Here is a 24,457-nt window from a genome sequence, read left to right on the forward strand (position 1 = left end):
CATTAACTTGAGACGTTCCTTCCATGAGTCGTTTGACCTAGGGGCTGCCCTGGGAGGGAGGGGATTAGAACGGGCAAGGCCACAGAGCCTGAGTCCAGGCACTTACCTTGACCTTCGCAAAGCTTCTTCATCAGGGTCTTGCACTGTGGGTAGAAGTTGCAGGTCAGGAGGAATCACAAGGAACATCAGAAAGAAAAGCTACTAGAGCTCGGTGGGCACGGAGTCCCCACCCATGATGGGACAGTTATTGCTCCCTACCTGTGACCTCTGGGCACAGGGCAGGGGGAGAAAGGGGGCACGAGAGGAAGAGGTGCAGGTGGGAGGGAGTAGCCAGAGGTGTGGCCTGCAAAGTCCTCTCATCCCAATCCGGAAAGCAGCACAGCCAGTCCGCTGCCCGCCGCTGGAGTCCAGGAGCCGAGCAGCAGGCTGATGTCACTGTGCCTGCCCCAGGGACCCAGCAGGGGCGCAGCAGGCTGCTAACTATCTACCGAGGCCAGCTCATCTTCAAGGGTGGGGGGCTCGACTCCCCGGCTTCCGTGGGACTGTGGAGTAGGGCCCAGGACCCTCGCTGGCCCTTCATCGTCGCCCCTTCCTGCCACCCCACAGCCCTCCCTTACTATATTCTGTCCCCGTCATCTGGGCCAGGATGCGGAAGGAGCGAGACTGCAGGCTGGAGGAGCGGCGGGCCCAGTCGTCAGCCTCGTCTTCCGGCTTGTTCTGGTTCTTAATCACAGCCTGATACACGGGAGAGGTGCTGTCTACGGTGAGGTCTTTGACAGGAAGGCTCCTGAAATGCAGAGAGAGGCCATGGGCAAGGGCAGGGCTGGAACCCTGCCCCCGACCTCTGCGCCTCCCCCGGCGCACCCCCCCATGCATGTGGGTAACCCCTACTTGTCTAGATCCACCACGCCCTTATTGCAGGTCAAGCCTGCAATAAGGGCTTGACCTGGGTCCTCAGTGCTCAGGGTGGTCACAGCGAGACAGTGAATTCCGCTCACGGAGGGTCAGGAGGCTCAGAGCCTCCTGCCAGTACCCCCCACCCCCCAGGCTAACGCTAGACACAGGCCTGAAGACCCCCGCCCCCAGGAGCTGTATCTCCTTTAAGGAAAGAAGAGGCAGAAGAGGTCTTCTGGAAGTAATTGCAACCTCCCTGAGCAGGTGCTGAGTTCGGGGCTGGGTGAGGACAGGCCATTTGGGGGGCTCAGAGGCTTCCTCACGGTCAGTCCCTTGGCCTCCTCAAAGCTTGGGATCCAAACAGGGAGCCACCAGTGTCATGACTGCCCTGGAGGAGGACTGTGGGCTCCCACTCTGCAAAGACAGGGCAGCTCGGTGAGGAGGCAGTTGGAGAAACAAGGCAATCAGGCCCCTAACGCCTGGCATCACCCACAGATAGCGCAGCTTCTCGCCCGAGGAACTGGGCGTAGAGCTGCAGGGAGGGTCACTCGTCCTCTGCCCCAGGGCAGCACAGCTTTTTGAGGGGGACCTGGTGACCTTCCCTTAGACTCCCAAGGTCTGGCACATGGTAGGTGCTCAAAACGTAGTTGAATGAACAAATCCTAGATCAGAATCAGAAGGGACCCCAGAGCCCCTTGAGTCCAGGGTCTCTCAGCCCAGATCAGACTTCAGGGCAAGATACATTAAAAGCTTATGGATGACCACTCATCCCAACCAGGGAGGGCTGGGTAATCTAGGCTGCCCAGCCGGCCCTCTCAGCAGTCAGGGTGGGCTCAGGAGAAGCTCACAGCAATAACAGCATGTCTCCCCAGCCTGTGGACCGGTGGCCCAGCCATCTCCTCTTACACATGCCAAAACTGAGGTCCAGAGAGGCTAGCTGACTAGCTCCAGGTTACGTCATGTAGGGGCCCCACTGAGTTAGAACCCAGGCTTCCCAGCTCCCAGCTCAGTGTCCTTTCCATCAGACCCTCTGCAGTGACAGGGCTCAGGAAGGCCACTTATGCCCACTGGGGACTTGCACACCCCAGATGTTCCACATCTGGAGACATGGCCCAGCGCAGACACTCCCCCTGTCCAGCATCGCCCTGCCTGCTGCTATGACTGCCTCTACCTGCCCTTGCTCCCTCGAGGGCTGGCTAGCTGGAGAGGGGACCTCCCCAGTGCCCCTGTCTTCTACCCTCTCTGCAAGGAGCTGGACAGAAGAATTGGCCTAGTCTCCCAGGATTGGTCCCCTAAGTCAGCTCAGGGTGGGCTATGAGAGCAGAGGTGGAGAAAGGTGATGGAAGGTGACTGACCAAGATTGGGTGGAGCTACCCCTACTTTTCTCAAGGCTCTGCCCTGGCCTGGAAAGCTACAGGTCTGTCAGCCTGTGGTTGGGATCAGACAGGGAAGACCAGGGAGTGGAGGAGAAGCTGGGATCTCGCTGGAGAGGTCATTTCTGGCATAGGGAGGAGTCTTAAGGGGTCCTGAGACAGATGGAAGGCACTGGCTGCCACTTCCCTGGAACATGCCCTTGATGTGCTCCCTGCTCCTTCCACATCTCCAAGGGCTCAAGAAAGTGAACCCCAGGAGTGAGTCCCTTGGGAGTCACATTGTCGGCTTCCCTTCCCACAATGCTGTGCAAAGACCAGGGACTTGTGGTGCTGCCGCAACAGACACTGGGAACCAGACGAAGCAACTGCTGTGCCTTTTGAGAATCTGGGGCTCAGGAAGAATATCTACAGAGAGGGGATAGAACAGGCCCTCCAGTTCTGGGACCCTGGGTCCGAGGCCACTCTCTGGAGCCACTCCAGCATGAACTTCTTGCCAACAAAAACACTCCAAGGTCCCCGCAACATCAAGATCACCGGTGGGCATTTACTCCACTGTACACTGCTTCCAAGTCTGACTAATCTTTCGCCTCTTATGGGTGGTCCTGGCAGGCGCTGGGTCCTCCAGATCCATCTTCCATGAGGATTTGGGGGATGGCCTCCAACAGACCCCCTTAGCATCCTCTCCCTGAATAATGGCCCCATGTGGATTCTGACATTAAGATCTCTGCTGTCCCAGTGCAGACAAGAAAGGCTGGGGGGAGCCCCTGCAAAGCACAGCAAGGAGAACACGGAATACACCCCCAGCCAGTGTGGTGTCATTACTCTGATTTCTATGTCCATAGTGACATTATTTGGGGGAAAACCCCAAAAGACAAGCACTTGCCTGTAGAGGCCGCGGGGCATGTCATTTACCTGTGAGGTGGGTGTGAGGAGGAACGTGGACAGAACCACTGTCCTCAGGCACATCCCACCAAACCCACACACCATCCCGCAACCAGACAGACGGACGACGGAACAGATACTGTGGGGTCTACTTACGCCAGTGGTGACGCCCTGCCATGCAGAGGAAAACCCAGCAGTGAGTGCATGTCCATCATGGGAGGGCGGGGGGAGGCGCATACACAAGGGAGCAGGGTTAGGATCAGAAATGAGTTATGGGGGAGTGGGGTGGATAAAGGAGGAAGAGAGAGAGAGACAAAAAGAAAACTGTCAGTGAGGAAGGAATCATGGAAATTAACAGCAGAAATGGAACACCTCATGGCAGACAAGGGCAGCTTTTACCCACTGGCACCACGACAGCATCAACCCAGCAGGGCTGAGTTAGAAGGAAAAGGAAGAATGTTGCTTCCCAGGCACGCAAGGGAGGGGAAAAGGATGGGAGGGGAGGGGAAAGGAAGGAGAAGCCTAGATTAGATTAACAGTGCATCATGTTAAAAAAATATATCATGGGCGACCTAGAGGTAAAACCAAATGATTTGTAGTCTTTTCCCAAGTGCAGAAAACATAAAGTTAGTGAACAGCAGTTCTTCCATTATCTTCCACTGTGCTTCCCTTTGGCCAATGCTACCACTTTTAAGAGCACACCAAGGACACACGTGGCAAACAAATGTTAACAGGAAATCCCCGTTAAACTCTTTGGCTTAATCGGGCAGCCCTGTCTTCCTGGGTACACATGAGCAACAGTTATGTTTTTAAACTTGCATGGTCATATTTTCTGCTTTGAACGATGGGATTAAGTAAGTCAACCCTGCCCAGAGAATTCCGCAAAGAACTGCAGACCTGAGCCTGGTGGGTTTGACTCACGGCTCCAGGGCAAGCAACCATCCACCCCCTGGTGGCCCGAAGGAAGTACTGCGCGCCTGAGAGGGCCAGGCTCCTTTTAACCAGGAGCGCCAGTAAGTCCACACCACGTTCCATCCTTTGGCCTCTGGAACCTGCACTTTATAACCTGCACACTCGTCATGGCCACAAGGGTTGGGCTCTACAAAGGCCAAACGCTATAGGAGTTCTCCGGGACTTCTGAACGCCTCTATCCCTCTTACAACATCTGTTTTTCCTAGTTTCGGAAAAAAGGACAACCATCATTTTAAGATTTCTTGCCTTCAATTGCTGGAGATCCTGACTCAGGGATAAGATGTTACCAAAGAGATAATCAGTTCTGAAAGTCAATACTAACAGTATTTCCAAGTAGAATACAGTAAGGGACTCTCTGCGTGTGTGTGTGTGTGTGTGTGTGTGTGTGTGTGTGTGTGGAAAGGAAGGAAGAGACACACAGAAACAGAAAAAGAGACAGAGAGATAGAGACAGAAAGAGAGACATACACAGTAAGAAAGAAATACAGAGAAGAAACAGAGACTAAGAGAAACAGAGACAGAAAGAAATTCTGAAAGAGGGAGAGAGGTCCACATTAATGTTTGTACTATTACCCATTTCATCCACAAATGATTTTCAGCCAACTCTTTCCCTACTCAGCCCTCAAGTTCTTCAACCATTGCTAACAAGCAAAGTCAGGAACCAAGGATGTCCTAAGTCCCATCGCCCTGAGGCTGAGCTTCCCTGGGGCAAACAGGAGGAGGCGGGTGCTGGGTGCCCCCCGGCTCTGTGGCGGGGCTGACTGTCAACAGCACTGTGGATGGCTGGTCCGGAGGCCCCTTCCCAAACAAGAAACCCACTCATGAACCTGAATTGCCCTCATCATTGGAAGAACACAGCAACTTCCCCCCAAAGAATGGCTTAGTTGTGAGAAGCTGAGGTATCCAGAATGTGACCCTGGTTAACAGGATTCCAGAAGTCTCTTTCTAAACCAGCCCCCTCATGGAGCCTGGGAAAATGCAGAGGCTGTGAAAAGCACATGCTGCATTTCTCCACCCTTCTCCTAAAGCTGACCATGAGATTGACTCTGAAGAGAGAACACCACGTTCTGGGAGGCCCGGGCGAAGGCTGGCTCTCCTGCAAGGGCTGTACCCTGGGAGGATCAAGACGATGGAGGACAGCTGGTCCCGATGCCCAAAGTCTCCGATGGCGCCCAGTGGCCCGGTGCCCTCCTCGGTGATGACGAGGCGGAGGCATCGAGCGCCAGTGGAGGAGGGGAGGCGCTTACCCACTGAAGTCACTGCCCTGGGCCTGGGCCTGCCCGGCGATGGCGTCCATGATGGCGTCCTGGGAGTACATGCTGATGGGCGTGTTGTACTGCGCGTGGATGATGGTGGCCTTGCCGCCCAGCCCCTTCACCTCGATGGGCTTGTGGGTCGACAGGGCCGAGTCCTTCAGGGCGCTGGGGTTGAAGCGTTCCTGGTAGTCGGCGCTGGGGGAGGGGAGCATGGAGCAGGGGAGCGAGGGAGGGGGGTGGAAGGAGAGAAGGGGCAACAGGTGGTGTTACACGGCTCAAGGTGAGGGCTGGTGGTGTAGGGTGTGGAGAGAGACCTCCCTAAGCCTGATCCCAGGAAGGCTACCCACCCCCGACCGACGTGGGCGGGCTGGGTCTGGTCGGGAAAATCCTCTCACCCTCCCCGGAGCCCTTTACGGAAGGCTCTTCTTGCCCGTCTCCGCTTTCCCAGATCCCTGGAGGCCCCGGCTCAGCCTGAGCTACCGCCCAGGGTCAGCAGGGGCGCCAGGCACTGAAAGCTCTCTCACCACACCCGCAGGGAAGCAGAAACGGAAGGGGGTGCGGAGTGGCGGTTGGGATTAGGAGACAGGAGCTGGGCCACGCGTGAGAGGCAGCGGCAGCCCAAGCGGAGTCCAGAACGTCCAAAGGCAAAAAGCAGCCCCACTGGGCACCCGCAGGGATTCTGAGCTTGGTTCCTCCACGAAGGGATTCATCCTGGGTGGCCCGGGGCTCTGCTCCGCCAGACTCTTCAGTGCATGTGCTTCTTCCTCGGAGCAGGGCTTGGGTTCTCAGGCGCCCCCGCCCCCATGTCCAACTTGCTGGGTGGCCCACCAGCTTCTACCCATGGAGGCTTTTCCCTTCAACAGTTAAGCGTGCTCCCCAGGCAAAGACAAGGTCAGGTACAGCCCTTCTGAGTGGTCCGGCCGGGCTGGAAATGTCTTCAGGCTCTCCCAGAACCGGCGTCAGCACGCGCTCCACCCACCGCCCACCGGAGCCAGCCTGCGGTCTAAGCAGCTGCAGCAGCTAATTGGGAACACGGTGGTCCGGGGCATCTGCCGGAGCCCCAGCGCCCCTCCCCACTGCCTTCACTCCATACTCGCAGCTCCACACACATGCAGGCTCACTCAGGGACACAAATGCACCCCCATTCACGCATGCACATACACGTACACATGCCGCTGACACAGACGCACGCTGCCCAGTCCCCCAGACACGCTGTCGCATGCTGGGATATGCAGGCAAGCACACACACGTGCTTTCCTTTGATACTAACTTGGCTGGAGAGTTGGCTACCACCTGGGGGTGGGGGAGAGAAAAAGCAAAGAAAACAGGGCTATCAGAGTGAGGGTCCTGCCAGAGGGTTTGAGCGTAGGGACCTAGGGATGGTCCTCAGACTGGCCATAGTGGAGGCAGAGGCAGCCCAGACTGGCACTGGGTGAGGAGAGTGCGGAGTGAGGAGGGGGAAGAGCTCAGAGTCCCGATCACAGCCGCTCAGTGTGGGTCAGAGATGCCAGCTGCAGCGTAGGTCCACAGTACCTGAAGCTTTACCAGGGAGAAAGGTTTTTTTGTCCATCGTCATAGGTGCTCATTTACCATGTACATGAATGTCCTACATACACCTTGTGTGTAGACACCGGCGAGGAAGCTGGAGATGGAGCCCGGACTAGTGATGGCTGCTCCAGGAACGGCCAAGGCCCCAGGTGCCTGCTGGCCGGATAGTAGCTCTGGACTTACCCTTGTTTAATGGGGGACAGCTCCAGGAGTTCTGTTCCCTGAGCAGGAGTTGCAGTGGTGCTGGGGTTTGGTTGCAGTGGGGTTTCACACAGCCCCGGGAGCATGCTCTCTTTCCCAGAGGAGGGTCAGGCAGCCCTGGACACTCCTCGCGGGGCACAGTAATAAGGGGTCTGTGCAGTTCCCAGTAACTGCCCTTAAAGTCCCTGTGGATGGGCAGTGAGGCAGGATGGAGGAGTGAGGAGGCTTGGGAGAAGTGCAGGTCCTGTACTGCAGGAAAACCGCCGGACAAGGCAGCCCAGCTTGGACACTACAAGAGGGACCCCACCCTCACTCTTATCTGAGAGCCAGCCTCCTGGAGTATCATCTCCTTGAGGGAGGCATTGCCTGCGTTATGTTTCTTTAAATGCAAATTCCTTGCAGTGGCAGACCCTTGTCAGAAACCTGAGGGGAGAAGAGTGCGGAAAGTGGTGTCCCTTTCCCCACACCCTGCCACTTTCCCATATCTGACCACTCTGGGCTCTGGCTGGGAGAGCCTGGGCCTCAGCTGGCCTGGCCCTGGTCACCCCTTGGCCATGACCCTGGGGATCCAGACCAAAACCAGGGAGACCCCCCCATCCCCACCCCCACCAGTCCCAGGCGGCCCAACTCCGTCTCAGGGCTGATAAAATTCCCTCTGTCCTCCCAGGCTCAAAATAGCTGTAAGTGGAGCTATGTTAGGAAAGGACCATCACAGATCTCCAATTCCTTCTCCATTTTTGGCCAGTGCTGACAACCACAGGATCAGCTCTTGCCCGGACCAGCCCAGTGCCCCCTGTAGAGGGCAGTGCTGGCCTCAGGGGCTGCCTATGCCCTTCCCTGCCTAGGTAGCCAGCTCCTTCTTTGGCATTGATTCCTGCCCCCTGCTTAGCGTCTGCCTGAGGACCCAGAGGCTGAGATGCCTGCAACAGACAGAGCTCAGAGAGCGGCAGCCAGGTCTTGGGGAGAATGAGACAAAGATGTAAAAACGCCCCGGGGGCCCTCACACCAACTGGCCTGAGGGACACTGCCCTTCAGTACCAGCTCCAGAGAGGACAAGGATCAGGGCCTGCAGGCCCGGCTGTTCTTTCGCCCCCTCTGTTCCCCTCCACTCCTCCCAAGGGCATACGATCTGCCAAGGGATCCCCTTGAAGCTCCCCAGAGAGAGAGAGTATGGGAAGGAGCTTCCTTCTGCAGCCAGACAGGACAGAGTTCAAATCCTGACCCTACCTCTTCCTAGAGCTGTGACTCTGGACAAGTTACCCACCTGTCTTAGCCTCAGTCCCCTCCTTCATAATACCGAGAGGGTGGTACCCTCCACAGACTGAACAGAATCCTGAGTGTAAAGCCCTCAGCATGGGTTAAGTGTGTGATGAACACACATGGGGAGTAGCATTTGCCAACCCTGTCTCCTGTGAGGCGGCGGCCTCAGCCCTCGGCTAGCCCAGGTCAGAGGCTCTGCCCTCCCTGCTGGGACCGCAGCATCAGCCTTCACTCTGAATGAAGCACGCACCACATTCCCTCCCTAGCCCGTCTTCCCTTTGAAGAAAGTGTTGGACCCTGCTGCTCTGAGTGTCAAGTAATAATCTAACACTCGTCAGGTTCTGAGCAGCCCTTGTGCCAGTGGGAGGGCTTGTCGGGAGTCGGGAGAAACAGGGGTGGGACAGGCAGGTAGGTCCCTGGCTCCATGCAGGGAGAAGTCAGACTGACCTGAGTGCCAGTCCTATCTACCACTCGTTAACTGTGTGACCTTGGGCAAATTACTTGCTCTCTCTGGGTTTCTATTTCCCAGCTGTAAAATGAGGGAATGATGCCCCCCTCTGAAGCTGCTGAGAGAGTTGTGTTAGATAAAGCATATGGATTGTTAACCAGCCCCCAGCCTCGACGGAGGCCTCCGTGAGGGAAGACCTTACCATCACTGCAGGTGGGCCCCATGGAAGTCCAGGTCCACCAGAGCATGACCTCCCTGCTGGGGGCCGGGCCAGAGAGAACCAGGAAGAGCTATCAGCCCACCCAAGGCAGGAGAAAGAGTCCGTTTCTACTCTGTCTTTCCCCGAGCTTTCTGGCAGAAGCCCCTTGCTGGAAAAAGCCTGGGGGTAGAAAGCTTTGCCATCTTGGGCCAGGGAAGCCAGGGTCCAAGTGCTCACACCGTAGAGCGCCCAGCTTCACTCGGGATCCCAGAAAGAGCTATGGGATCCGGGGGAGCTGGGGATCCCCAGGGGAGCAGTGAATGGGCAGAGCACAGATACCATGTGCGGCTAGGTCAAAGGAAGGGTGTGGGCTTGGATCACACCGACCTGGACTGCAATGCTGACTCATCTGTGTACCTGTCGTGTGAGTCCAGGCAGCGATGGCAGGTAGCACGTAGTGAGTGTGCCAGGACAGAGCTCAGCACTGTGCACGTGTTATCTCCTTCAATCCTCCCCATAGTCCTGAGATACGGACAGTCTCATGGAAGAGCCCTGAACCCCTAGCCGCTGGGCCATATGCCTTGACTCAGCCTGCTTCGCCTCCAGCCCAGAGACGATTGTACCAATTGCATGGGGCTATGGAAGAAGTTACAATGAGATAACAGACCTTCAGGACTTGGAAGCTAATATGTGCTCTGCTGGGAGCCTCCCTCCCCTCAGCCCCTCCACAATGCCCACCCTGGCTCTGGCTCTAGTTCTTTTAACTCCTGTGCTCCAAGAGTACCATGAACTAGACCTCGGGGAGCAGGGGGTGGCCTGCTGTTCTCCTGCAGGGCCCCTTTCTCCTCAGGGTCCTGCTCCCTTGCTTCCCCACCCTAGCCAGGGTCAGTCCTGCCAACCCACTCCCCTCACCCTATTGCCCAGTCTCTCTGTACCCAGCTCAGGTGCTCCCTCCTCCAGGCAGCCTTCCCAGACCACTGCCAGACCTAGAGAACTTGCTCTCCCACCTCTCAGGACTCCCAAAGGGGTGGCAACCAGCCTGTCCCTTTGCCCCAGAGCTCCTGGAGTTATTAGGCTTTGTCCTGATGTGAAAGTTTTAGGAGTCAGAGTCTCTTGTATTCAGGCCAAGCTTGGCCACTTAGTAGCTGGACAGCTGGACCTCGACTTAACCTTCTCTGAGCCTCAGTTTCCCTCTCTGCAAAATCTGACACATCGCCCCAGGTTGTGTAAAGCAATGATGGGCCCGGCTCGTGGCAAATGTCAATAGGATGATTGATTTCACTGCTCTTAGCCTGCACTGCCTCATGGGCTTGGGGCTGGCCAGAATGAGGCCAGTTCCTCGCTCTGACCACCTGACCAGGCCTCTACGAGCACTGAGGACCCAGATGGCCCCTGACCACCAGTGGAGAGCTGTGAGCCCATTACCTACCCTCCTAGGAGTCCAGCACCTGAGGCCTTCCCTCGGAGGCTCATCTGATACAGCTGAGCCATCTCCCTCAGGGTCTCTGCCGAGTACAGGCCAACGGGGTTGTTATACTGCCTTGGCTGGCTCGAACCCCGCGGGGCTTTCGGGCTTTGAGAGTCGAGGGCCCCCTCCAGGTTGACCTTGGCCCCCGGGCTGCCCCATGGAGGGCCAGCGTCAGAGGCCTCCGTGTGTGAGGAGAAGACGGAGGTCTGAGAGAAGGAGGAGCTAAGGGTCTGCCCGAGCTCCAGGTTGCCTGGGGTGCCCGGGATGGCCCTCGCCTCGGGGTTGGGGCTGGGTGCTGCCAGGCTGCTGTTCGTGTCCAGAGCAGGGTCCTGGCCCGGGGCAGCACCATGCAGGGGAGAGAGAAGAGAGGAGTTAGAGGCCACGCCCATCCCAGCGCTTCAGCGTGAACCTGAAACAGAGGGGTTAGTGCGAGCGCCTAGCAGCCCACCACCCTGGAGCCTGCAGCCCACTGCACCGAGGTCAGGGTAGGGGGATAGAAAGGACACCTGGAAGAGAAGGGTTTTGCCAAAAAGAGCGGGGTGAAGCCCCTGGCCCTGAAGCTGTCATCCACCTGGACAAAATGCAAAGCCCCACACAGAAAGCTAGGCCAAGCCAGCCTGCCGGCAGGGCTGGAAGAAAGGGGGTGCGGTCTCAGGGAATTGTGGGGAGACCCCTCCATCCTACACCTGTTCCCCCTTCCCCTGAATGGGGGCACCTGGTGAGCACAGCCCTGCCTCCTGCTCTGCTGACCCCACTCTGCAATGTCCCACATGGCCGGTGAGAGGGGGCCTTCTGGGCTGGTGGTGAACAGGCAGAGTAGAGGTGCAGAGGGGAAACTGAGGAAGGAGGGGGGCTGACATTTGCTTCCCTCAGTCTGCCTCTGCAGCTTCTCCCCAACAGCCCTCTGCCCATTTCCTCAATCTGTCACCCACCCCAGACCCCCCGTCATCTTCTTCTTGTCCCCTCTCCCCACCCTGCCCATCACCCACTCTGCCCCACTGGACAGGGAGGGTCAGTATGAGGTCCTGCGAGGAGGGGTGGAGAGTGGTGGGAGTGTGTAGTCCTGTAGGAGCAGTGGGTAGGCCTCCCATGCTCCGGGTCCCTCAGGGTTGAGCTGCTTAGAGGGAGCTGGGAAGGGGCCTGGTACCTGCTGGCTGCACCAGCACTTCTGAGTGTGGTATAGGAGCGTGCAACTGGGAGGAGAAAGGGAAACAGGAGGGAGAGAGCCTGTGACACAGGAGAAACCCTGAGGGCCAGCAGGCCCCCCACGCCTGGGAGCTCCTCCTGGGGTGACCAGCTCAAACTGGGGCCTCGGCTTTCATGCCACGGTCACCCCCCTCCCCAGTGCCCTCAGGAGGATGAGGGTCAGAGCCTTGTGGGCACTTGTCCCTACTTGGCTGGGAGAATGGGACCTTTCCTGAAAACACCGCTGCCTAAGTGGATTTCCTGTCAGCCCGCCCACGAGGCCCAGGGTGTTGGCTAGGCACCCAGGCGGGCACCCCTACATGCAGCATTTTACGGGGCTTGAACGCTTCTCCCCAGGGGGTCTGCGCCACCTCCCCGGCATCAGCCGAGGCAGGGCAGGGCTGGGGCCGGGCTGATCCCCCCACCTTGCCAGAGTCAGGCCAGCCGAGGGGCAGGCAGGCAGACCAGGGGCTGCACTCTGGGAACCACGGCCCAGAGTGGAGCCTGCCACCCACAGTCAGCACCTACCTTTTGGTGGGGGATCACAGGCAGAGGGGACTGGATCAGGGGCGCTGCCGTGGAGATGAGAATGGGACGCTTTGACCTGGAAAAACCAGAAATGAAGACAGTTGCCATTGGGTCCGGGAGCTCCTGCCTGAGAAGGACTGGAGAGGGGAGAACATCCGGAACCCAGGGAGCCAGGGCAGAGGACCTGGGTGTCTCCTGGGCCTGACCAGCATGGAGAAGTCACGGCTCTGGGGTACTTTGCAGCCACGGGCCTCTGCTAGGTCTCAGGGAGGCTGCCTGTGCACAGAGGAAGCAGGGAAGACCCTGGCTTCCAGGCCCAGCCGCCCACATACCAGCAGCACCGTTATCCACCCTCTCTGAGGCTCATCTGTAAAGTGAGGCACAGACATGGCAGGTGCTTGATGACTTGGGCCTGTCCTTCTTCTGGTCCAGAGGCTGTCCTCACTTCCCTGTGCGGTCCGGTAGCACAAGGCTGGGTCCATGCTGGACAGCTCCTCTCCCAGGCCCTTGGTGCCCACACCCAACCTCTGCCCCCTGCTCTGGAGAGCTCCCACCTACTTCTGCAGCGTGAGACTCAGGTTGTAGCTGGCAGACTTGATCTTGTTCTGGGCCTCCAGGTGGGTCATGGTATCTGTGTTGACGCCGTCAATGGCCACCACAAGGTCACCTGGGCTGAGCTGGGACTGGGCGGCCTTGCTGCCCGGTGTGATCTGAGAGGGTAGCAGATGGGAGGTGAACGTAAGAAGGGTGACCTGAGGATGGGCCTGTCCTCAGGGAAGAATCACCAGGAGTCATCCAGTAGAGGCTTGCCATTTTGTCTTTCATTCACTATGACCACCAAGCCTGCTTCCTTTTCCTGGCGCAGAGCTACCACATTTCCTGGTGCTTTGTATCTGAGCGCAGCCATGAGATTAGCTCTGAAATCAATGCACACCACTTCCAGGCCTGCCCCTAGCAACCATCTTGCCATCCTGCACTCTCTCTGCTTGTCAGCTGACTGGATGCAGAGGACCCAGAGGAGGACAGCCAAGCCACTGTCTGCAAGGGACCTGGATCATGGAGTCACTGCTTGGAGGGGAGATGACTAAGGAGCACTGAATTGGATGTTGCATGAATGAGAAATAAACTTCCACTGTGCTAAGAGAACTGGGGGTTGTTTGTTACACCAATCAGCCTACTATAACATCTGCACCTTGAAAACCCATGGCACACTTTCCAGGCTCCAGAAGAGTTCAGCAGCTGCTAAGACTCCGCACCACCATAGAGATGCTGCCAGGCCAGTAGGCCGGCCAAACGTACCCTCACAAAAGCATCCTAGTGTAAGTGTGTCGTACTCTACTGTGGCAGGTGTGCAGAGAGGGCTGGCAGGGCTGTCGGGCCTGCTTGCGGGAGCAAGGTCAGCTGGGACATGGAGCTCAGTGCTTTGTGGTTGGCTTCATATTTCCCAAAGGGGAGGTGCAGATGTGGAGGCCAGTTCCCAAATCTTGCGCTCTAGTGACATTACAGAACGCTAGAGTCTGGGGGCCCTACCCCCAGTGTGATCACATAGAATGTCACGGATGTGCCACCCCACCAACCCCCCATGCAATGTCCGGAAGACCACACTCCCAGTGAGCACACTCCCAGTGACATGCACAATGCCAAATTCTGCATGTCCAGCCCCCAGTAATAGCACCCTGAATGCCATGGTGGCCTCCTATGCAGTGACATCCCATGAAATGCAAAATTCTGGAAGGCCTAGTGACATCATCTAAAATAGCTTGCGGGCCGGCCCCTAGTGACATTACATGGAGTGTGGTGAGCTTCACCCCTAAAGGCGTCTCGTGGGATGTCGTGGAGACCTTGGCTGTACCCCCTCCTGACATCACACAGAATGATTTTATAACCTGACCCCCACGACATAGTGTGGAAGCGCGCTGTGACATCACATGGGGTGCTGGGCAGGGCTTGCCTCCAGTGACATCATAGGAAAGAGGAGCCCCTGGGAGTCACCCCCCACCGAGCTGTGCCTAGAGGGTGTCCCTTGGCTTTTCCTCCCCAACATGCCCACCAGCCAGTCCTCCTGGCTTCTCTGGCCACATCCCAGTCACCTTCCTGGCTATACCCCAAGGACAAGGCTGGCTCCTAATGCTGGCAGAGGCCATTTTCTGGCCCAGGCTTGGGGACCATCCTAGAAGGAGCCCAAAGAGGTCCTGGGGACAGTCCCATACCCTGGGTGCCAGGCCTCAGTGGGCCTCTGGCCAGATTCTGGGCTCTCAGACATGGATGGAAACTTCCTGCCAGGCCCCTCAGAGGGAACTCTCATCGTAACCAGAGCCCTGCAGTCACCAGCCTTCAGCCCATTCCCAGACAGGCTCTACAGGGTGGGCCAGGAACCATGTGTGTTAACCCAGTGATTATAGCAAGACCAGGAGAACTCTTGCCAGTTGCCGTTGACCCGCCAATTTCAGACCCAGGAACTGTGGTACCTTCTTAAACACTGGCCACCTTGTGCCCTGAGCAGCCTCCCCACCGCCCCTGGAATCTGCTGGGATGAGGCCAGGACAATAGAGAAACAAATGCCTTGATTGTCAGGAAGCCACATTGTCCGGTTTGCCAAGTCCCGCCTACTCTCCAGGCTCCCGTAGGGGCATCTTGGAAGCGCTCGGGCCATCTCAAAACACACGTCGCCTTTATCCCCAAATCAATGGCCGTACAGAGCCTCTACTAGTGACAGGAGTGTGTTGTTTCCTTTGATTTAAGCGGTTAAGCAAAGGGTAAAAAACAACAACAAAGAAAAGCAAAACATTTTCTAGGCTGAGAGGGGACTCCTGAGGGCAAATTGAGTTGCCCAGCCAGGCCTGTCCTGCAAGAAAATCACCTTTCCCTACACCTTCTAGCTTCATGTTCAGGCCTCTGCTCTTCGGGTATTTTATTATAGATACCTTCAAACACAGTAAGGCAGAACTAATTCTACGGGGAGCACCCGAATACCCACCACCGAGGTTCTACTGTAGCATTTCACTCAACCTGCTGGTCAAGTGTCCATCCCTCTCTCCATCCATCAGTCCATATTATGTTTGAAGCATTTCAGAGAAAGTGCAGACGCCAGGATGCTCCCATTCAGGGTGAATTGCGCCATGCCTCTGCTGTCTTGGTGGACTGCCCACAGGGCTTCCCCACAGCAGGACACCCCCATGCCAGGGCTCCCTGACCCAGGGCTCCCCCAGATGCTTCTAAGCATCCGCAGAGAAGGGGGCCATCAGCCTGCAGCAGGGACCTCCCAGGCAGGACAGCCACAGACCCCAGACAGAGTGGAGGGCCTCATGCCTGCAGAGGTGACCAGAGCTGTGTCCAGGAGATCATGGGTTAAGTGTGAACAAGGACACCAGAATGACATCCAAGAGAGGCTGGGGCCAGACCAGCTAGGGCAAACCACGGGGCCATCTGGAATGCCCTCCCTTCCAGGCTGCCTCGAGGACTTATTTCTCCCTCAGGCATGGGTTAGCTAACATCATACCTTCCCACAGGGCTCCCACCTTCCCCTTGCCTGGCCCTGGCCGGCTCCCCTTCACCCTCGGGTATAGACTGAGCTGATCCTTTGCCCAGGGAAGAGCCCAGGCTCCCCCAGGCTTGGTCAACAGCCAAACCCCCTGAGGAATTTGCCACCAGGCTGGCTCCAGCCTGCCCCTGGCGCCTCTCCTTGCACCTGTGTGTGCTCGTCAGGGCTCAGCTGGCCTGACCTTTGGCTGCCCTGAGCAGGGTTCAAGACCCCTCGGGCTGGTGGGGTGGAGGATGCTATAATCCTCTTGTAGAGAGGTGCTCTGCTAGTTCTGCCCAGGTCTCCCTAGAGAAGGAGGCAGGGACTCTAAGGAAGTTGCCCCTCAGCTCTGGCCAAGGACCGTCAGATCCCTCCTCGCTCTGCAGGAGCAGCCTGCGTGGCAGAAGGGTGTGGCCACCCTTGAACACTTGCCCAGAGCCCAGGGCTTGTGAAGAGTGCGGTCCAGGTGTGAGGTACCCATGTACCCCTGGTCTGACTCCCTAGCCCCCTCCCTCTGCTTTCCTTGTCCCAGAAAAGACCCAAAGCTCCTAAATCCTTGGAGGATTTCTTTTTCTTTTCTTTAAAGTCTTTCTAGCCCCTCTGTAGCATTTGAAAAATTCTTTGTAATGATTGTTTCATTCCCATTTCACTTTTCACCTTTTCTAGTCACCAGCCACCTCTCCACAGGGAACCCAGCCATGGGCAGAGCTCCAGGACCGAGGTCCTGTCTCGGAAGCCCCTAAGGCAGGCTCTAGGTGTTTGGGGGCCAAGATTGCCACCTAGCCCACCCTCCTTGCTGGGCCATGGTTTAGGGCACCCCAGAGGGGGCACAGGGATAACCGGTGCCAGGGAGCAGCTGTGGCCCCCGTGACCTTCGGGTGCCTTGGGGGGAAGCAGTAGAGCAAAGACCATGGACTGTAGTCTGAGCCAGACCTGAGGTTGCAGTGCCAGCCTCCAGGACCTCTGCGTAAAGACAGCCATGATGCCTTTCTCCCGGGATTGTGGAGAGGATTTCATCACTAAATAGGGCATTATACAAAGACAGTGCAGAGCTGAGACAATTTCAGGGAAGCTCCCAACCGAGGAGGTGCAAGTGCTGTCCCTGATCCCTTCCCCGGGAGGTGCCAGGGGTTGGAGTCTGGGAGGCTGCAGCCCCTGCCTCCAGAGGACACAAGATCGGGGGCTGGCAGCGGGTGGTGTGCGAAGGGCCAGCCCTGACCGATCAGTCCTGAGCCAGTGTCCTGTCCCTAGAGGGGCCTGAGCATCAGCTGGAGGGGAGAGAAGTTCTGTCCAGGGTCCCAGGGAAGCAAGGCACTGGCTGGGGCTCAGGCACACCCATGCCCTTGGCTCCCATTTCCCCGGCTCCCTGGCAGCAGAGGGGGCCACTGGGCTCCGCAGAAGGTCCCGGCCATCACTCCTAGTGCTTAAAGGCAGACAGGTCCCTGACTTCCTTTCCCTCTAGACCTGCCAGTGTAGGTGCGGCAAGGGATGGGAGCCAAGGGCAGGCAGTGGGTGCTGTGGACTGTGCAGCTTCCAGCATCTCCTCCTGACCTTCCCAGGCTGACATCCCAGGGGATTTCCAGGGAGCCCTAAGTGCATTTTACATTGTGGGATTAAATTACTGTCATGCCATGCTCTGTTCCCTTCCCATCTGGCCTCCCCTGGGGCCTTGCTCCGTCCCTTGCCCTCTCACTGGAAGCTTCTGTCTTCCCATGGCCCCTCTCTCCAACCCCACCCTGGCTGATAAGAAAGCCAGAGTCTTATCTGTGCTCAAAAAGCCTCTCCTTACACAGAGGACTTTTAGGGCGGTGAAAATACTCTCTGTGATACTATAATGGTGGATGCATGTCATAATACATTGGTTCAAAACCATAGAACGTACACACCAAGCATGAACGCTAATGTAAGCTATGGGCTCTGGGTAGTAATGGTGGCCAGTGTAGTTTCATCAGTTATAACAAATGTACACTCTGGAGGGGGACGTTGGTGATGCGGGAGGCTGTGCATGCATGGGGGCAGAGGCGTTATGAGAAATCTCTTTATCTTCCTCTCAACGTTGCAGTGAACCTAAAACTGCTCTCAAAAAGTTATCTTGGGAAAAAAAAGCCTTAGCTGCTCCAGCTGGCTCCTGCCATGTTTCTCTCCCTTTCTTCACCACCAGGCGTTTCCAAGAAGTGACCAGCAGGTCTGGCCTCTACAGTCTCCCATCCCTCTCACATCAGCCATCTGACGTTGGCCCCCACCACTCCACATACCAATGACTTCCCTGTGCCAAAGCTAGGGGTCACTGGCCCCCTCTCTAGCTGACCACACCCTTTCCTGGCCTTCTGAGTCTCTTTCTTCTCCTCTTGTCCCCCAGTTCTAGGTCCTGGATGGCAAAGTCTGCTTCATGCCACTTAGAATGGTTCCTGGGAAGAGGTGGATCCTGGCTTCAAAGGGGTGGAGAAGCTGTGTTTGGGAATGGAAGGGCCCTGGGTGGGGGCCTTTCAATCATGGCTAGCCCCTGGACAAGAGGGAGATTCAGGGAACTGGGGAGATATCTCCCAGGCAGGACAGCTGCCCCAGCAGGCCCAGCAGACATCACCCAGGAAGCCCTGCCCTCCTCGCACTTGCTGCCGTCTCACAATGTCTTTAGCCCGAGGAGCCCCCCGGGGGCCTGCCAGTGAAGTTACTCTTGTCCTATGTCCCGGCCCAGGACCTCAGAAGGCCCTCTCCCCAGGGCCCAGCCAGCCTCATGCCCACTCACTTCAGGGACCTCCCGGGGTCAGGAACAGCTCTGTGCACCAGGGAGAAGAAGCATGCTGGGAGAGGGCCTGGCCTGGGAACCTCTAAGGATGTATTCCCCAGCGGTGGGCCACTGTCTGGTTATCTTCCGCATTCGTTCATTCGGGAGCCAGCCCCGCAGCAGCCCTCCAGAGGCTTGCCTGACCTTCAGCATGGCTATAAACAGCACTTGCTGTCAGCACTGCTAGGCGCTGCCCAAGAAACAGCACCATGGCCTCAAAATTCCAGGAATCACCAGTGCAGCTGCCCCAGAAAAATCTCAGCCTGTCCCCCTTCCCCTCTCGGGGACCCTCTGTCCTCTGTGTCGCCACCATAGCCAGGAGAGTCTGACAAATACTGGAACCGAGAACAGCAAAGGGGCAGAGGTGAGCCTGCTGGGCCTGTGGGTAAGGCCGTAAGGAGTGGAGGCCTTGGAGCAGAAAGGTAGGACCCCCCCTGGGCCCAGGCTCAGTTCCACCACTCCCCCATCCTCACAAGCAGCCCATGTGGAAAAATAGGTGTATTTTCATAAGTGCACATTAGAAAGAACTCTCACGTGTACTCTTACCGACGTACCATCCCTATTTTACAGATGAGAAAACTGAGGCTGAGCAGGTGAACTGACTTTTCTAAGGTGACACAGCTGTGAGTACCAGAGCCAAACAAAACCATACGCCACTGCCATAAAATCAAGGGCTGCAACTCGTGCGCCAAGAGGCAAGGCCCCAGACCGTGGCCCTGGCCTCAGGCCTAGCTGCCCCGACAGGGGTGGGGGCTGGGCCTTTGGAACTGTTCCCTCTTGGCTGCTCCCACCCCTTTCCCACTTCCTGGAGGACTGGCTGGGATTGGGGGAGGGTGGGGGTGGGAGGGCAGCTCATGTTGCAGGCCCAGCCACACCTGTCCAAGATAAATAAAGGCATTTCCCCTCCACCCTCCGAGTCTCCCTCCTGAACTCATTTCTCTGTGGGTCCTCAGGCTGAGACCCACCGAAGGGAGGACTTGAGGGGCTGTTACTGCCCCAAGGTTGATTCTGTGGGGCTGGTGGGCAGGGTGGGGTGGGTACAGGGGCTACCACCCAGGCTGCACGTGGCCAGCCTTCTTACAGGAGGAGCTGCAGCACACAGGGGACGGCCCCACGCAGTGCTTTTCTACTAGCCCCTAGCCAGAGGGTGAGGAAGCAGGCATGGGGTTACCAAGGTCACAAGAGCGCATGAGCAAGTTGGAGCCTCAGTTTGCCCGGCTCTAAAGTGAGATGCCAATCCCAGACCTGCCTGCCTGACCACCTGCCTCAGGGTTGCAGTGCGTGTGCCCAGGGGTGCCGGCCCCTGCTGAGAACGAGCCGGCCCCGCCTTTGCGAGTCCCCCCACCACAATACGTCACTACTGCCCTGTCGCAAAGACCCAGGCCAGGACATCTACTGGCCCTCTGTGGGAAGCAGGTCAGGGCTGCAGTGGAAATAGGATTCTTCCAGACAGCTCTGGCCTTGCATCCCCTTAGGGGAGAAGTTCCTGGTGCAGAAGGACCTGGAGCGCCCCAGCAGGAAATACCACAGCCCTGTTGGGAGGGCAGGGCTAGTGCCCCGAGGCCTGCCTGGCCAGCAACGCTGAGCCTGGGACGCCCGAGCCCAGGGTATCAGCAGCACACCAGAGGACTTATCAAGAAGCTCCAAGCCCTGGGAAGGCCCCAGCGCCCAGTCCAGCTGGTTCCATGGCCTCAGTGATTTGGGGGCACGCCTCTGAAGGGAATTGAGAGACCCATCCCCTGATGCCCTGCCTGAGCTGCGGGTTCTATTTTTAAAAGTCCCCCCTAGTCGTTGGCTCTAGTACATCCCAATACACCCCCTGCCTACAGTGAGGACATTCTTCCTGCTGTCTGTCTAGCTTAAGGCCTCTGTGCTGCAATTTAAGCCCTGGGCTGGCTGGGGCCAGGTGGCGCATAGACCCCGGATGAGGTCATCGGCTATCCTGGGTGCCACTGAGCCAGGAGGCTAATTTCCACCAGGTGGAGGCCTTGAGGATAGTGGGGCTGGGGGAGATCTAGGCTCAGTCCCAGGCGTGGGAAGCTGGTGGACCCATGAGAGTGACGGTGGAGGGTCCTGCCTTGTACAGGGAGGAGACCTGTAACCAGGGGTGTGGGGAGCTGTGCAGGGTCCTGGGGGCAGAGGGGGTGTGTCTGCTGGGGCTCAAATGCCCCTGTGTCGCCATATCATCAGACTGAGTGTGTAAGTCTCTGGGTGCCCTTCTAATATGGGACCCTGGGGTCTCCAGGGCAGTGGGTCTGGAGACGCAGGTTGGAATAAGCCAGACCTCCCGCAGGATGGCGGCCAAGGCCTTCTCCCTGGACTAGAGCCAGGCCAGCACCCCAGAGGAGTTGTGAGGCTGTCGTGAGGCTCCCATAACACCCCTGAGTGGAGCTTTCCATCTTAGGGTCCCCCCAAGTGTCCACATTTGGTTGCATAGCCAGGACTGTGCCTCCAGTGGGGACATTGGCTCCCTGCCCCCTCTGCCAAGCACCTTTCAGGCCTTCCCTGGCTGCCCACTTCAGTGCCTCCCCACCACCCTCCCCGTCCCACCCTCAGGCCCAAGGCAAGTCTCCATGCCCTGGAGAAGAAACTGTCTCCCTGTCTCCAGGTGAGCAGTGACCCAGACACCCCTGCCCATCCATCACCCTCCAGTGACAGCCTGGGGCCTCAGCCTGCCCCCTTGTGCGCACGCCAGCACTGCTGGGGCTCAGTCTCAGCAGACCCCACCAGGCAGGGGCTGTGATTGCCCTGGCACCTTTCACAGTCCACCCTGAGCCTTGGGGCCTTCAGCGCCCCTCTGCTGGACTTCCCTTTACTTGATAAGTGTTGCCTGAGCTCCTACTATGTCCTAGGTACTGGTCTAGGTGCCAGGGACACAGCAGTGTTTAAAACAAAGTCCCTTCTCACAGACCGCTTCCTCTCAAGCAGATCTAGCTTCTTGCTTCTCTGTACTTCAGTGTCTCCAGCTGGGCAATAGAGTTACTCAGACAATCTCCAAAGATCTGTGACCTTCCCCTCAGGCAGTGCCATTCCCTGATCACAGACACTGCAGAACACACAGGCCATTTCCCCAGGTGAGCATGGCGAACCAGACTTGAGACGGGCAGGCAGAGCAGCTGTAGGTGAATGGCTAGGACCTCCAGCAAGCGAGGAAGGCCCAGCTCCGCGAAGCCAGCCAGTGTGAGGGCCCACAGCAGCCCCGGGAAGGCGGGGGTAGAAGGCGACTGTTATCTCAGGTCTGGGATGGAGTGGATGCAGGAGACCGGTTACCAGCCCAGCCCAGCTCCGAGCCCTGATAGCAGGGCAGCCGAGGTCAGCAGTCTGTACATCTAACCGTCTGCCCGCCTGTCACCTGACCTCTCCATGCTAGGAGTGCTCTTTCCCCAAAGCAGCTGCCCTCTTCCAGGCTTGGGGGGTACCCTGAGCCCACCCTCCCGGAGAAAGGCTTAGGAAGGCCCTGTACTTTCTGTCCACCTGCCTGCCTGGCCTGCAAACTTGGCATTTCTTCCTCTGCTCAAAACACCAGCCGCTTGCCCATGTTTCATACTCATAATAGGCCAGTCAGCGAGGGTGGGCAACAGCTGTGGCCAAGACCAGGGGCCTGTGGCCGGCAGTATCCAGTTGGGTCCAGTCCCACCCCCAGACCAGGAAAGCGTGCTCTGCTTTCCAAGAGCCTCAGGGAGGACAGACTGATGGAGGGATGGAGGCACACACCCTCCTTTGAGCATGCCCCGCCCCTGTGGGTTCTAGGCCGTGGGCCGTGCACACTCACCCGGGATATGGTGAGTGGCATGTTGAAGTCCTTGCCCCCCTGCAGACGGAAGCCCCAGGGCCCAGGCCCGGTCAGGGTCACGCTGTAAGACATGCCGGTGCTGACAGCGGCGGCCTCTGCGGATGAAGGGAGAAGAGTAGAGTGAGAGGACCCTCACGCATCCTGCCTCCCCAGCCCGTACCTCGGCCCCTGCCCCCGACCCCCCGGCCTTGCCTGCTCCGTCCCTTTCTGCCTGGCCGGGCTGTGTGCAGCTCCTGAGAGGCTCCTAAGAATAGCTGGGAACGAATGCCATCGACACTGATATCTGCCCTCTGCTGCTCCCATAAATGGACTGTAACCCTACACTGTGCCCGCCCGCCCTCGGCCTCCCAGCGGGTCCACTGTGACTCACAAGGCTAATATAGCCCCTGGGGAGGGGTGTCCGGCACCCAGCACCCCCCAGAGGGCAGAAGAGGGGCCTGGCCAGGGTAGTGATAATGCTCTGCCCCCCTGCTCTCCTCTCCTTGCTCCCTCCACCCTCTGGAGAGCCCAGACTGCCCAGCTGCCCTCTCTGCCTGGCTGTACCCACCCCCTTGCCCAGAAGACCGTGGCTGAGCTCCCTTGGCCAGGGGCTTTGTGACTTGGGTCTTTGCTGCCCTGTGTTCTCTGGTGAGGACCCTGAAGTTGCCTCTTATCCTCATGGTGGCCCAAGATAAGGGACAACATCAGGGCCCAGAGTTGTCCAACCATAAAAACAATCATCATAATAGCAGCAGCTCTGGGCATGGCCAAGCTCAGCTCTGGACCCTCCACACCATCATCTCCTCAGATCCTGAGAGGCTGCCACTTGTCCCGCTCAGAGAGGTTAAGTAACTTCCCCAAGGTCACACAGGTAGTAGACCCAAGCCATACTGGAGTCTGAGCTCATTCCTATGGGGACTCGTGCCAGATAACGGGCTGCCGGTGGTGGCAGGCACCTCCTGATACACAAAGCTGGCAGTGGGGGCCCCCTGCTTGCACCCTCAGTGCAGGGTCTGAAAGCAGGTCTGGGGCAGGCCCCCACCCTCCAGACCCTCCGGGGCCCAGCAGTTATTCCTGGCTCTCCTGTCTCATTTGTGCTCTGAAAACTTGACAGCAGCATGGAAAGCTCCAGCTGCCAGCGTTGCATGCCAGGCCCCCGTGCCCTTTGCACCGGAATGGCGGGGGGCAGGGAGGAGAGGAGGAGAGGCCATTTGCTCAGCTGCTGGGACAAGGGGCCAGAAGGGGCCGGGAGGGGAAAATGTGTGTGTTGTGGTCAGTCCATAACCCAGAGACAGTATGTTCTGGATGGGGGCCTAGGCCCCTCGGGACTCCTGCCACTGTGGTCTTTGAGCCAAGATACCTCCAGAAGCCCTTTCTCAGAGGAGACCTCAGGCTCTGTGTGGTCTGGGGGTAGATCAAGGCCCACACTGCTCAGGAAACTGAGGCTCAGGGAAGGCAACTGGGCCCTCTGTTCTCTGCCCTCCTGGAGGGCTCTGGCCTGAGCTGGGCCCTGAGGACTCAGTACTGGCCTGGGTGTGAGAAATTTCCCAGCTGCCAACACCCCACCTCAAACTCTGGGCCTCGCACATACAACATGCATGACAAGAAGGAGTCCCCACTTCACAGGGGCGTTTGGTAACTTGCCCAAGGTCACAGAAATATCGAGTGGAAAAGCCAGGGAGGGACCCGTGTTCTTTCCCCCACTTCACCACCTCCTCTGCCCTGTGTCATGCAGCCCAGCTGTCCTGCCTGCCTAGGTCTGGCCCAGGAGGCCAGCAGCTCATGGCCAGCACCCTGACCTCCCCCATCCCATCCCCTGCCCCTCCCCCAGGCCCCACCCCATCCATCCCTGACTCCAGCTTTATCTCCTCTCCAGGGGAGGAGGGTGTTTGCCCTGCAGGCCGGTGAGGATCCAGCAGCAGTGCATGACCAGTGTGGGGAAAGGAAGGAGCTGATCCTGCACAGGGATGGGGAACCCTGGGCTAGGCCGTACCTGGAGCTGCAGGCTCTTTCTCTGGACTCAAGCCCCCGCCTGATGCCTGATGCTGCCTCCGGCGAAAGGGAGGGGTAGCAAGAAGGATGCTCTTAAAGGGGAAGGCCAGCCTCCCTCCATCTGCCTCCCCTGGGAGATCCAAAGCCAGCCAGAGAGCAGCTGGTACTCACAAGC

The 24,457-nt window shown here is 58.0% G+C and overlaps 1 protein-coding gene across 7 annotated transcripts in view; it reads right to left on the bottom strand.

Annotated features, from left to right (window-relative positions):
• The window catches only part of LDB3 (LIM domain binding 3), a 67,137-nt gene extending 44,487 nt beyond the window's left edge, over positions 1–22,650 (bottom strand). For 4 of the 7 annotated variants that reach the window (XR_010935898.1, XM_067710310.1, XM_067710311.1 and 1 more), the window contains exons 1-9: positions 22,504–22,650; positions 22,291–22,406; positions 12,772–12,923; positions 12,214–12,289; positions 6,647–6,669; positions 5,368–5,571; positions 3,306–3,320; positions 618–787; positions 107–143 (exon numbers count right to left, since the gene is read on the bottom strand). Coding sequence is in view for 6 of the 7 variants with exons in the window: in XM_067710310.1 (XP_067566411.1) it covers positions 107–143; positions 618–787; positions 3,306–3,320; positions 5,368–5,571; positions 6,647–6,669; positions 12,214–12,289; positions 12,772–12,923; positions 22,291–22,383 (770 nt within the window). In the remaining variant the exon portion in view is untranslated. The remainder of the gene's footprint in view (positions 1–106; positions 144–617; positions 788–3,305; positions 3,321–5,367; positions 5,572–6,646; positions 6,670–12,213; positions 12,290–12,771; positions 12,924–22,290; positions 22,407–22,503) is intronic. The other 3 variants (XM_067710312.1, XM_067710309.1, XM_067710313.1) reach the window with 1 other exon arrangement.
• Positions 22,651–24,457: the final 1,807 nt, after the last annotated feature.

Source organism: Pseudorca crassidens, chromosome 16 (assembly GCF_039906515.1).
Source record: "Pseudorca crassidens isolate mPseCra1 chromosome 16, mPseCra1.hap1, whole genome shotgun sequence".
Taxonomy (NCBI): domain Eukaryota; kingdom Metazoa; phylum Chordata; class Mammalia; order Artiodactyla; family Delphinidae; genus Pseudorca; species Pseudorca crassidens.